Below are 14,693 nucleotides of genomic sequence, written 5' to 3'. Positions count from 1 at the left end.
ATTTTGGTCTCTTGTAGAGAGTTGTCTCATTGGCAATGCCACATCTTCTTTTTAATATGTTCTATGCACTATGCAAAATATCAAAAGAACAGTTTAGCTTGCATTGAACATTATCAAAGGCATACAAAACAGATAAAAACAAATAAGCAGTTATATCACATTAAGCTGAAAATAGATAGTCAATAGGCGATTATTGTTTTGCAGGCATTGCACTGGCATGGCGTTTGGCATGTTTAGAGGTCAAGAAAGTTTATTTGTGTTTTGTTAGGTCGCTTTCTTGTTGATCAAATTCAAATATATTTTATTGCTAATCAAAGCGCCCACAAGGAGCAGAACAATCAACATTAATTTATTACATACAAATGATTACAAGTGATTCAATATGATTAAGACACAATGTTATAAAAAATATGTATTAAGACAAGTAGAAGAATACAACAAGCACAGTATTTAATAATATAACTAGGTTAAGAAAAGGGGGGGGGGGTCACTGGGCATTACTATATCTATATATCATTTAAGGAAATTTTCCTATATGAGGATAAATTTTCCAATAATTCTCCGAGTTTCTGGCGTTTGAAAATATCTTCAGAAGACATTAGCCAAATAAATTATCATGATGATAGATTATGGGTACAAAAGTGTTTTTTTTTTTTTAATTTATAAAATTGAAATCTTCTCTATACGATTTCCTATCCGGAAATTAACAAATAACTTAAACAATGGAACTCATTGAAAACAAACAAATTTTCACTAAACCTATCATGTAGTAACACGAAACAGAGACAATACAGTGTATTTTATGTCTTTGCACGTATGGTAGTAATTAATATGCAGTTTAAGCCACATTTGAATTGCCTTTATTTTCCGGCAAAACACTATACATCTTTAGATTCTCTTTAGTATAATAGTCCCAGGCGAAAACTCAAAGATATATATTTAACATATATGCATCAATGATCAATGCTAAAGGCAGAGACAAAGCATACACAGCCCGGGGGTTACTTCCTATATTTTTAGTGGTATGAGTGTGCTGCAAAACAGGGTCGCTTTTTCATGCCCTGCTGGTTAGAACAGGGTCCCTTTTTCATGTCTGCTGGTTAGAACAGGGTGGCTTTTTCATGCCCTGCTGGTGAGAACAGGGTCTTTTTTTTTTTTTTTTTTTTTTTTTTTTTAAACATTTGAAGTATTTGTCTAGAACAAGATCACTTATTTAACTGTTTAAGATACAGTCTAGAACCCAGGTATAGAACAGCATCTATTCTATACGGTCTAGAACAGGGTAAACATTTTCTGAGCGTGTCTAGAACAAGGTATGTTTTTCTCTCTTTTAACAGGCACAGGCACTTGTCTCAGAAAAAAAAAATCCCATGTTTTTTTCTGAGACAAGTGCCTGTGTTAACAGGGTATGTTTTTCAATGCTTTCTGGTTAGAACAGGGTATGATTTTGCAAGTCCTGTCGGCACAGTTATACCCGAAAGGAAAGTCAGTAACCCCCCGGTATAAAAGGCAGAAATGCATAAACAAATATCATACACGATATACACACGGATATTATTTTTTGTCAAAAAATATGCAAACAGTATGTAATCATCGAAGTCGATGGAATATTGTATACCTAAAGAAGAAGAATGGCCCACGTTTATATGATTTTTATTTGTTACTCAAAATATAAATTAGTTGGGTGGGAATTCGTTGCACAGCTGCTCATCCCGATGATACCACAAAAGTAGTCGAATCGCCCATCGAAATCACAAACGGGAATTGAAGCGCAACTGTTCGTTACCGTCCCCTAAAGCTTTAGATACTCTTATTCCCAGGTTCGTCTTTTTTTTACAGAACACTCTACAGAAGCATGGACATTTGTCTTATCATGGGAACAGTATATATGTGTTCCTTTCTTATCTATATTCTTTAAAAGTTTGATATAAAAAGATAAGTGCTAGCCTGGAATCGCGTTTCGATCGAGTTGAGTCAGGGCCCCAGGCTAAGTCAAGTGTATGCCAGCAGAACTTGGTTAATCTGATTCTCAGCTTGTACCTCAATGTTATTTTACTATTAACTTTTGATTGTCGTGTGCATTCCTTGTAAATTATTTTCGTCTATGTCCTTCAGTTACTTTAAAATCAGGAACACAATTTAGCATAAGGGGAAGACCATTAAATGATGGCAGTGTCTGAGCGTACCGGCATGCGGGTACGAATAGTCATATTTCTGTTCATAGGCTACGCGTATCCACATCTGGTTTTAAAATAAAATGCTATTGAATCGGGAATGAAACGTGAAATATAAGCGGAAATTATCAGTAATATGTGGATTTCGTGTAGAGCGATTGAAGAGTATGAAAAATGATATTTTCAAATTGTATTTATTAGATGATAATAAATAATAAACATCGCAAATTAATTGCACACTGATGGAAAATGAAACTGTACAGTCACTGTGACATTATTTTTGGACGTCTGGATCGGGTGTTTTAAGCTCGGGATTTCGGGATTGATCCTTTCAGGATCCGGGAATACTTTTTTCCAATTTCGGGATGTTGGGATTTAAATTTCTTTTAATTCGGGACCTTGGGATTTCATATTTTAAGCCAGGGATTTAGGAATCAGGACCCATCCGACCCCTCTCTGTTATACAATTGTATAAAATTAATTGTTCCAATTCTTCATATTACAATGTAACTTTGAAATGTCTTCCCCACATGTACATGTAGGTCACACTCTTCCATAATAAGGAATATTAATTAACTGAGAAAAACTGTTCACTTACCTATATATAAATATTTATAAACTTCCGAGAGGTTTTAATTAATTTATTCGACAAATTCTGTATATATTTGATCATATTTCACGTTTCATTCCCATTTTATTAAATAACCGGATGTGGGTGCGCGTAGCCTACGAACTGCAATTTGACTATTCGTATCCACATGCGGGTATGCGCAGACACTGCCTTAAATAATTTTTTATAATCATGGGACTAATAGTTTTTTTTGCAAATTTATGGAATATAATATTCACATTCACTGCTTGCAAATCTAGATGCTTTGATGAGGTCATGATGATCCTTCTCTAGTCGATCTATCCTGAGACTAATAGTTAAGTTTAAGAGCTGACCCATATTTAAAGTCACCAGGGCCTAGGTGGCCAAGTGGTCTACATTGTAAGTAGTTAATTTCTTCTTAGAACTGTAAAAACTACCCAGTCAGCACTGAGGTTGTGAGTATGAACACCGCTTGTATGTGTGCATTTTACTCCAATCTTAATAGACTAGGATTGTCAGTTTTCCTATCGAAGGTCAGTGGTTCTCCAAGTACTCCAGCTTCCTCCACCCATTAAAACTGACTGCAATGAAATAGCCCAAAAGTGGTGCTTAAAAGTGGCGTTAAAACACCAACAATCAATCAATTAAAGTCCACAATTTTTTCAATGACTTAAAGTCAGAGTCACTGATATTTAAAACTCTTTCAACTTGTACATTGTTTTAAAATGAGAAATAACTACATACACAACTGTACATGTACAAGCCAACCCCACTTGATGGAAACAAAATTGTTTTTTGTTAAAGTTATAAAAAACTACTCAGATTGAGAATTAATTAATATTGAAATAATTTGTAACCATAATTTCATCATGTTTCATACATTTGTATGATTGTACTTGTCTCCTCTTCCTGTAAATATGAGAATTAAGTAAAAACTTAAAATGAAAATTAATTTCATAACAACATGTGGATGCTGCGTTACAAACAGTACCAACCATACTCCTTTTCATATCGATTTAGAATAATTCCTCTGATTAATATATAGATATAAGAAGATGTGGTATTGGTGCCAATGAGACAACTCTCTCATCCAAGTCACAATTTGTCAAAGTAAACCATTATAGGTCAAAATACCATCTGCAACACAGATCCCTGGCTCACACCAAACAGCTCCAAAAATGATATATGTTAACTTAACTAATAATTGCTGTAATTAATCATCAATTTTCTTTCTTTTTCTTAAAAATATTCCTTAGATCATCTTGGAAATCAATTTAAAAAAAATCAGTTTTTTACATGCATGATTCAATGCGTTCTTGCCTTCAAACTGGTTTACACTGCCTCTTTTTGATAAAAAGATGTTTTTTAGAACCTAAACATAGTAATTGTTTTGAAATATTGGGCAACCATAGGCTTATTTAGGGTTTCTTGTCAGCTTTATTTCTGACACAATTTGCGATTTGTGATATTCTGCAGTGTTTGCTGGTAAAAAGAAGCACCATACATGTGTATGTTGTTGAGTCCTTAAACACATTTTATGAATTTTATATGCTTTTGACTGCATATTGGTATTGAAATAACAATGTAGCCTAAATAGTTCTTCAATATTAAAAAAAAATAATAAACTAGAGTAATCTCTTGTATTTTCACTAAATTGTTTATCTTTAGTGCCATCAAGGATTTGTATAGTGAGACTGAAAATATAAATCATAAACATTAAAAAACAAAAAAAACATTTCAATATACAAGCAAAAAAAATACATGTTATAGTCACCTGTCCTCTGCTTTCAAGACAGTTGTTTTAAACCTTTATTTGTTTTTGGTATAATATTCAAGTATTTTTACGGAATAAGAACAAGTTTAAATGAATCAGAAATATAATTGTGATATTGCAGGTATATCTGTGGACGGTCAGTGTTCGGGGAAAAGATGTGGGGAATGTATTGTAAGTGGTCCAAACTGCCTATGGTGTAAACAAAAGGTATGTAACTCTTGTTTCTAAATTGTTATTAGTTTGCAACGTAAAATATAATAATATTCAAATGTACACATGATAGGTAAAATATAATAAGATGCAGGTCTGCAGAAACTTTAAACATGGGAGAAGTTTAGAAAAATGAATTTTCACTATTTTTTCTATTTCAAGCCCCAGCCACTATTATGTGGACAAGGCATACCGTAAACCAACTTAATTTCGTGGATACTTTATATTGTGTTTAACCATTTAAAGTCAACTTTTTAATTTTACGCGATTGTCTAATTTACTTGATGTACCGGTAGTTTAATAAGGAAAGATTGGTTTACAGTGTTGTGTCTATCTTGTTATCAAAGGTTTGACAAAGTTATTGATGTTTAAAAAACTTTGATGTCCGACTGAGTGATAATAACGGCAGCCTTCATGCTTAACTACAATTCATACTGCATTGGCTTGTAAAATTGCTCACAAGCTTATAAAATTCTGCTCTACAAGCCAACAGAATCAAACTGAAATTTTCTAAAAAATGAGCGTCTTGCTTGTTGATTCAAATAGTTAAGCTTGAAGGGTTTAAAGCTGTTGACAACAACTACACAGCCAAAGATAATGGTCTATAAACACAAGGGTGGACAAAATTTACATAATTGATATAAATATGTAAATGCTCTTTTGTTCCAACGTTGGAAAGTTCGGGCTGAAAGAACTAACTAGCCAAAAAGTTCCGCAGGAACTTTTTAACTAGTTACTTTGTTCTTCCTCTGGTTTAAAAGTTCCACCGGAACAAAGTGACTAGTTGAAAAGTTCCAACAGAACATATCAACTACATTTTGTAGTTAAAAAGTTCCTTTTTGCCAAATTAGTCAAAACTTGGAACTAACAAACTAGCCCAAACGTTCCAACGGAACTTATCAACCAGTCACAAAGTTCCATTTGGAGAATTGACACAAAGTAAAAGCGCAACATATTATATTTAAACCTTTCAAAGGGGAACCAAGATACTGATTACAAAAGTCAAAATAAACTTATCAACTAGTCAAAAAGTTCCTCTTTGGCAAATTAGTCATAGCCAGAACTAACAAACTAACCCAAAAGTTCCAATGGAACTCATCAACCAGTCACAAAGTTCCATTTGTAGAATTGATGCAAAGTAAAATAACGTAATAAGTTCTTATTTATTGTTATACATTAATCTGAAATTTAAGATTTTTAAAAGTACCCACATGAGCAGGGGGTATTCTTCCATCTCTTGAGGGTACTATGAATACTAAATTTGCATGATAATGCAACTTTTTCCGTTTTATACGAGCTATGAAATACAACTGAAGTTTTGCTAACTTAAGTTGTTCTGTTCAGCCAGAACTATTCAACTAGCTACATTGTTCCGGGACTTTTCAACTAGCTACTTTTTTCCGGAACTTTTCGACTACATTCGGAATAAAACAACTAGTTGGAAAGTTCCATCAGAACGAAATAACTAGTTGAAAAGTTCCGCCGGAACAAAGTAACTGACGGAACATAGTGACTGTTACAAATACACCGGATAAAATACAATGCATTTGTGCTACATTTTTATGCCCTCATGTCAGAAGAGGCATAAAAAGTGTTACCCTTGTCTATCTGTCCGCCCGTCCATACACATATTCCAAAATTATTTTCCATTCTCTAACATTAGTTTGCCTTTTATAACCAAATGTTATGTTATTTATGCACAATGCCTATAACCACATTTATAACACAGATCAAGTTTGAATTTGAGTGGCATCAATGTAACTGTTCTAGATCTACGGGCTTTTATAAATAGAAAAAATCTGTAATTTTTCATTCCATTTCCTAACTTTCTAGACTTTAGTTTGCCTCAATTAATTGTTATGAAACTTAAACACAATGCCTTAAAACCACAAACTTGTAGAAAAAAGTTTGAATTTGAGTGGCATCATTTGACAAGGGACTTTCTATTAGTATAGAAAGTCCCTGCTTTGACAGTTCTCTAGTTGTGTCCCTTCATAATGTTACATGCAAGCAGGGTCATTTTTCTTCATTTATTTGTACGGGTACTTGTTTCATGTTTAATCACTCTACAATTTATTTCATGAAACCTTTTTATGAAAATTATACTCTTTTTATATAAAAAGGGGGTACGATTTAACTTATGTTTATATCTGATCTTTAAGGAATGTTGTCTAACATGTTTGGTTTTATAACTTTTTATTATTTCCAGAATTACAATGAAACAAGATGTGCTGTGGAAGCAACTCTGAGATCAAATGGTTGCTCCTCAGGTGATATTGTTCGCCATCCTGTAGCAAGTATAACAAAAATAAAGGTATGTAATGTACTATACCATTTTAAAAATAAGTAACAATCTCACAATTTGAGGAAGGTAATTTTACATCAAGCCCAATATGTATTGATTTGATAGTTCTTACAATTTCCAAAAACTCAAAAACTATTAGATTGCAACCAAATGAAGCATATTTTTTTTATCGAACACTAATTAGAGAGCTCCGAAACAGTAAAATAGTATAATACAAGATTATTTCATTTTGTTTATCTGTAGGTATTATATACATGTACATTTCAAAATTTTGTTTTTTTGATGTACATAGTCCATGGTATATTTTCCCTTTTCAGGATGCCCCTTTACAAGATGGTGGAGTTGGAGTGGAACCTATACAGCTACAACCACAGGAAGTTAAAATTAGATTAGTTCCCAGTAAGTACCTGTATTACCGATATGTATTGAATTTTATTAAAATTAGATTAGTTCCCAGTAAGTACCTGTATTACCGATATGTATTGAATTTTATTAAAATTAGATTAGTTCCCAGTAAGTACCTGTATTACCGATATGTATTGAATTTTATACTTTAATATTTTACTAATATGACTTTAATGACTTAGCTAACAACTGTGTCATTCATGATTTCAGTTGTAATTTCAGAATTCATTAAGTAAATATGCCAGGGTTGTCTAATTTCAAAAAGATATTTTAGGCATTTTTTACAATAATAACACATGTTACAATGATTTAATAAGAATTCTAATAGTAAAGAAGGATTGGAATCTCATTGACAGCTACCATACAATGTTGGGGAAATGTGTTGAATGACCTAATGAACTCAAGTGTCTTTTAAGTGTAAGAATATAAACAACAGTTCACATTGTTTTAAACAAGTTGGCTTCTAAAATGTCTGTGCATTTTCTACTATATCATATACATAATTTGGTTCATGTAGGCTGTACATACTACAATATTGATTTTAATCTTTTCTCCAAAATTAAATTTTTAAACTTATATTTTATGTGTAAAAATACTATAAAGAAAATGATATAATAAAATGTATTTTTGTTGTACAAATGTTTGTTTTAGATACAACTTTAAACATTGTGCCATGTCAGTGTTAACAGAGAAAGCTCAACTTAACTCACTAAAGTGTCATGTTTGGTCAATTTTATGACTTTTTTATTTTAGATAAATTGTTTAGGTGGACTTTCAAGTACAGAGTAGCAGAAAACTTTCCTGTTGATATATACTTTCTAGTAGATCCATCATATACAATGAGAAATCTTAGAACACAGTTAGCAAATTTAGCTGATGACATAGGTTTGTAAAACCATTTGTTAGTAATAAAGACAATTGTAAAAAACACATCCAACAACATCAAAAGACATGGAGTAGATCTACATTGTATGTATATACAATAAGATAAGATAAGATCATTTTATTAACCAATCATGGTTCCCAAAATTTGAGCTATACAATCAAATGAATTACAAAATAAAGCACAGAAAATGATTAGAATGATTAAAATATGTTTCTGGTCTCCTATGATTGAAGACAAGCGGACTATAGGAATAGTTATCATAGTTTTTTGGAATAAAAAAGAAATACTTTATCTATACTGTTATGCTGTGCACAGTCTTGGGATATTTGGATCAAATAGAAAGCATACATACTGTAATTTTAGAAATTATTGAGTTCATTTATTATTGCGATTTTGTCATTTTAGACTTAAATGCGATTTTAATTACAATGTATTACAATTTTGAGAAAAATCCTGTTTAATTCATATTAAACATTTCAAAAAGCGAGTTTAAATTATTGCGTTTACAACTCTGTCGCATTTTTCGCAATAATTTCTGAATTTACAGTAGTTTAATTTGTTTGAATGCCTTAGTTGATTCTGTTGATTTAGTTATTTTCCTGGATACCAATATTCTTGGATTAAGGAAAACTTACACCTTCGTAGGTTTTGATGAATTCTGCATACAAGCCTATAGAAAATTTGTTATTCCTTTAATATTTAATTTTGTGGTTCACAATGTACCCATGAAATAAGCCAAAAATTGGTATCCAACAAATAGTTATAAATCTACAGTATTATTATTGTCACCCACAAAAAAAAAGAGTGTTGTGATCAAAGTGTATGTTTGAAAGGTCAAGGTCAATACTAAATATATATTTAAGAGCTGATCTCAGAGAAAACCATGCAAAATTGCAAAAATTGTCCAGAAGCAACTATTGAGATTTGTGTTTTTGTGTTGTTTGTTGGAAGGTCCATTTACTTGGCATGACTTTGAAAGTGTTTCAAATTATATCTGTTTGTGCTATTTTAGTAACCTGTGTTTCTATTTTTAGCAAATGGGAAATCCGAAAAGTTTTGATCTTTCATTGAAATTGCACAATTTTTAAACTCAGATTTTTTTTATTCTGTCACTATATTAAAAATGAGAAGAGTTTCATTTTGTCAGCTTTGTTATTAGTACCTGTATGTGTTAAAGAATTGATGATTTTCTTGTTGTAAGTCATGATATCCAAGTCACGTGAATGCTGATGGCTGTTTCTGTATTTTATTGAAGTTTCAATAAAGACTGAAAACATTATTGCTATCTTTGAAGTATGCGTTTAATTTAATTTTAGGTACTTCTATTCGAAATTTGACAACTGATTTTAGATTCGGATATGGAACATCAATGGACAAAGTAACTTTACCTTACACTCATACAACACCAGAATAGTAAGTCAGTAAAGCTCATTAAGTCATCTTAACCTTTTTAGACATTTGATTTATATATTATGTACTTAAATATTCTGTTTAAATATTGACATATGTACTTATGAGGGATTCTAATATGACGTGCTTCTTTTGCTTTGTGAATAAACCCATGCTTTAAATCCAATAAAATTTCGTTTGCATATGCGTATATTGACTACTGCAGAATAATGAATTTTAGAAAATTGGCATGCATTTAAAATATATTTCCAAAGTCTTAAATGATGCACATGTTGTTACTAATTCATTCATTGTGACTGCAATGTGTTGCAACTATATTGTTGTTTTAACATGGGCAGGCATTATATTCGTGTTATCTTAGCCCTCACTATTGCTAGGGCAAAATAATCATGAATATAATGCCTACCCATGTTAAAACTACCATGAAGTATAGCTTGCATAAATTATTTCTTAAGTACAAATGGTAGACACGTTACATATATCACTTCAAAACTTCTTATCAAATGTGTTTACAATATTTGTTTGATAATTTTTATTGAATGTCAATTTTTAAATCGCATAGTATAATTTTTTTGAGATTTTTATGTTCTTCTGTGATGGAGGGGATGGAGTTAAGTTTTGTCCTTGTCAATCCGTGAGTTTCCATTCTCTAACTTTAGTTTAATAATTGCCTTTGGGTGGTGTCACTTTCGCTCTTGAGTTTTGTCTCTTTGATCAATGAAAGTTGCTTATTTGCCATATCTACACTCTATTTTAATTTGCTTCAACCAAATATTATATACTTTTACACAATGCTAATTACCACCAAACACAGATGAAGTTGAATTATCACTTTCAGTTTCACTGTTCCTGATGAGCTATGTCCATTTGTCAATTGAAAAATTAAAGAATTTGCCTTATATATATTTACAAGCAAAGCATCTTTGTCCCATGGACATATTGTTTATTTATTTTTAAAATTAATGTATTAAAAAAGACACCATATGAAAAATCATAAGACATTGCCTATTGCTCATCACATGTTTTATTCACATATGGTATATACACATTAAATTACATTGGTACATCTTGAGAACTTACATGTTTGGTTTAAAGTGTTGCTTAGTTTTTGGTTTTATTTATTTTCATTTCTAATGTAGACCATACATTTCTTTTGGTGTGCAACAATAACATGAACCATGACACATACTTTATATAGAAAGCTCTGACAGGCCCATCAAGAATAAAAACCAAAAATTCAACAAAAGATTGTATGTGTAAGAAATTTGTATAGATTTGATTGATTTGAAATTACAGTCATATAATTAAAAATGTGGCAAGAAAAAAAAATATGTCTTGCCTTGAGCCTTTAAGTTCTTACTTTTTTTTCAGTTTACAAAATCCTTGTCCTGGTGATTCTAGCCTTACCTGTGCTCCACCACATTCCTTCCTACACAGGCTGAATCTTACCAATAATGTACAAGCATTTAGAGTAAGTATAAACAAGGCTTAAAACATCTTAAGTAGTTATAGACTGTCTTTGATTTTTAAAATGAAGTCAGAATATAGGAATAAAAATCTTACCTTTTGTTATTTATGTTGGAGTATTAAGAGAAAGAGTATTTGTTCAAATCTAAACCAGATCTTAGGGAAAAGATTTCAAATATGATTTCTGATTCTTTTTAATATGACAGCAAATTTTTTTGGGGATCGTACAATGGTATAATGTTGTTGTTGTCTGCATCGTTGTCGTCGTCTGCCTCATCTGAAGACACATTTGGTTTCTGGACAATAACTTTAGTTCAAGTCAATAGATCTCTATGAAATTTAAGAAGAAGGTTCAATACCACAAAAGGAAGGTTGGGATTGATTTTGGGGGTGATTGTCCAAACCATTAAGGCAGAAGGAGCTCAAAAGGGGCCAAAATAAGTATTTTTCTACTTTCAGATTAATAACTTGTGTATAAGTATTTCAATTGCTCTGAAATTGTACCACAATATTTAATACCACAAGTAGAAAGTTTAGAATCATTTTGGGGGTATGGTGCCAACAGTTTAGGAATTAAGGACCAAAAAGGGGCCAATTACAAGCATTTTTATACGACCGCAAAATTTGAAAAATTTTTCGTCGTATATTGCTATCACGTTGGCGTCGTCAGCGTCGTCGTCGTCGTCGTCGTCGTCCGAATACTTTTAGTTTTCGCACTCTAACTTTAGTAAAAGTGAATAGAAATCTATGAAATTTTAACACAAGGTTTATGACCACAAAAGGAAGGTTGGGATTGATTTTGGGAGTTTTAGTCCCAACATTTTAGGAATTAGGGGCCAAAAAGGGCCCAAATAAGCATTTTCTTGGTTTTCGACTATAACTTTAGTTTAAGTAAATAGAAATCTATGAAATTTTGACATAAGGTTTATGACCACAAAAGAAAGGTTGGGATTGATTTTGGGAGTTTTGGTTCCAACAGTTTAGGAATTAGGGGCCAAAAAAGGGCCCAAATAAGCATTATTCTTGGTTTTCGCACAATAACTTTAGTTTAAGTAAATAGAAATCAATGAAATTTTAACACAAGGTTTATGACCACAAAAGGAAGGTTGGGATTGATTTTTGGAGTTGAGGTCACAACAGTTTATGAACTAGGGGCCAAAAAAGGGCCCAAATAAGCATTATTTTTGGTTTTTGCACCATAACTTTAGTATAAGTGAATAGAAATCTATGAAATTTAAACACAAGGTTTATGACCATAAAAGGAAGGTTTGGTTTGATTTTGGGAGTTTTGGTCCTTACAGTTTAGGAATAAGGGGCCCAAAGGGTCCAAAATTGAACTTTGTGTGAATTCATCAAAAATTGAATGATTGGGGTTCTTTGATATGCCGAATCTAACTATGTATGTAGATTCTTAAATTTTGGTCCCGTTTTCAAATTGGTCTACATTAAGATCCAAAGGGTCCAAAATTAAACTTAGTTTGATTTTAACAAAAATTGAATCCTTGGGGTTCTTTGATATGCTGAATTTAAAAATGTACTTAGATTTTTAATTATTGGCCTAGTTTTCAAGTTGGTCCAAATGGGGGTCCAAAATTAAACTTTGTTTGATTTCATCAAAAATTGAATAAATGGGTTCTTTGATATGCCAAATCTAACTGTGTATGTAGATTCTTAATTTTTGGTCCAGTTTTCAAATTGGTCTACATTAAGGTCCAAAGGGTCCAAAATTAAACTAAGTTTGATTTTAACAAAAATTAAATTCTTGGGCTTATTTGATATGCTTTATCTAAATATGTACTTTGATTTTTGATTATGGGCCCAGTTTTCAAGTTGGTCCAAATCATGATTCCATATCAAGTATTGTGCAATAGCAAGAAATTTTCAATTGCACAGTATTGCACAATAGCAAGAAATATCTAATTGCACAATATTGTGCAATAGCAATTAATTTTCAATTGGAGTTATCTTTCTTTGTATAGAATAGTAGTTGATAATATATGTTGGAAATTTGCCAGACATGACTATGATGTCATTTTCTATTTTTATTTGCCAATAACTTTATGTAAATAACTTCATTGGAAATTTGCCAATATAAAATGTTGCTGATGAAGCTGTTTTTCCTTATCTTATCTAAAATGTTTTTAGATAATGTATGTTGGACATTTGCCAGACATGACTATGATGTCATTTTCTATTTTTATTTGCCAATAACTTTATGTAAATAACTTCATTGGAAATTTGCCAATATAAAATGTTGCTGATGAAGTTTTTTTTATTGTTTTATACAATAAACAATGTATATTCACTTTTACTACCAACCAATCTTTACCATTCAGTGATAACAAGCACTTTATTTTACATTTTAATATTTTATGATGTATTTAAAAGAGTAGTTATTGTTGCAAACTCCATTAGAAATTTGACTTGATATCAGTTTTGGAAAAAAGGGAAACGGGGATGTGAAAAAAGGGGGGGGGGTAAATTTTTCTCATTTCAGATTTCATAAATAAAAAGAAAATTTCTTCAAACATTTTTTTGAGAGGATTAATATTCAACAGCATAGTGAATTGCTAAAAGGCAAAAACAAACTTTTAAGTTCATTAGACCACATTCATTCTGTGTCAGAAACCTATGCTGTGTCAACTATTTAATTTTAGATTTAAAAAGTTTGAAGAAGAAATCTTTAATTGTAAAATTTGTAAAATCTTGACATTTGTTTTGTGTAAAAAAACACCATGTAATGTCAAAAATTTGATCACAATCCAAATTCAGAGCTGTATCACGCTTGAATGTTTTGTCCATACTTGCCCCAACTGTTCAGGGTTCGACCTCTGCGGTCGTATAAAGCTGCGCCCTGCGGAGCACCTGGTTGTAGTTTCTTGACAATAACTTGTGTGTAAGTTTATGGATCTCTCTGGCATTGTATCACAAGGTTCCATATCACAAAAGGAAGGCTGGGATAGAGTTTCGGGGTAATTGCCCAATTCATGCAGGAATTAGGGGGTCAAAAAAGGGCCAAAAACAAGTATTTTTCTAGTTTTGAGACAATAACTTATGTTTAAGAGTATGGATCTCTCTGAAATTGTACTTCAAGGTTCAATACTACAAAGGAAAGGCTGGGATTCAGTGTGGAAATAATTGCTCCAAGGGGGGATTCAAAAGTTTGGGGGTTCTAATTTTTTTAAGGGGGTCAAATTTTTTTATCAATAGTTTTTCAAATTTCAAATTTTTGAAAATTTTTCAAGAAGAATCTTTAATTGCACAGTATTGCATAATAGATTTGTAAGATCTTGACATTTGATTTGTGTCAGAAACCTATACTATGTCAAAAATTTGATCACAATCCAAATTCAGACTGTATCAAGCTTGAATATTGTGTCTAAATTTGCCCCAACTGTTTAGGGTTTAATATCTGCGGTGGTATCAGGCTACGCACAGCGAAGCAATTTATTCCTACTTCAAGGAATAAA

General features: G+C 31.7%; 1 protein-coding gene across 3 annotated transcripts in view; it reads left to right on the top strand.

Moving 5' to 3' along the window:
• Nucleotides 1–14,693, top strand: part of LOC139513045 (integrin beta-1-A-like) — a 49,788-nt gene that overhangs the window by 9,975 nt on the left and 25,120 nt on the right. For all 3 annotated transcript variants that reach the window (XM_071301152.1, XM_071301154.1, XM_071301153.1), the window contains 6 exons: nucleotides 4,662–4,747; nucleotides 6,960–7,064; nucleotides 7,373–7,454; nucleotides 8,214–8,345; nucleotides 9,663–9,759; nucleotides 11,128–11,227. In XM_071301152.1, coding sequence (XP_071157253.1) covers nucleotides 4,662–4,747; nucleotides 6,960–7,064; nucleotides 7,373–7,454; nucleotides 8,214–8,345; nucleotides 9,663–9,759; nucleotides 11,128–11,227 — 602 coding nt within the window. The remainder of the gene's footprint in view (nucleotides 1–4,661; nucleotides 4,748–6,959; nucleotides 7,065–7,372; nucleotides 7,455–8,213; nucleotides 8,346–9,662; nucleotides 9,760–11,127; nucleotides 11,228–14,693) is intronic.

This window comes from Mytilus edulis, chromosome 2, assembly GCF_963676685.1.
Source record: "Mytilus edulis chromosome 2, xbMytEdul2.2, whole genome shotgun sequence".
Taxonomy (NCBI): domain Eukaryota; kingdom Metazoa; phylum Mollusca; class Bivalvia; order Mytilida; family Mytilidae; genus Mytilus; species Mytilus edulis.
Note: the sequence above shows the minus strand (reverse complement) of the source record. Positions and strands in the feature narration are given on the sequence as shown.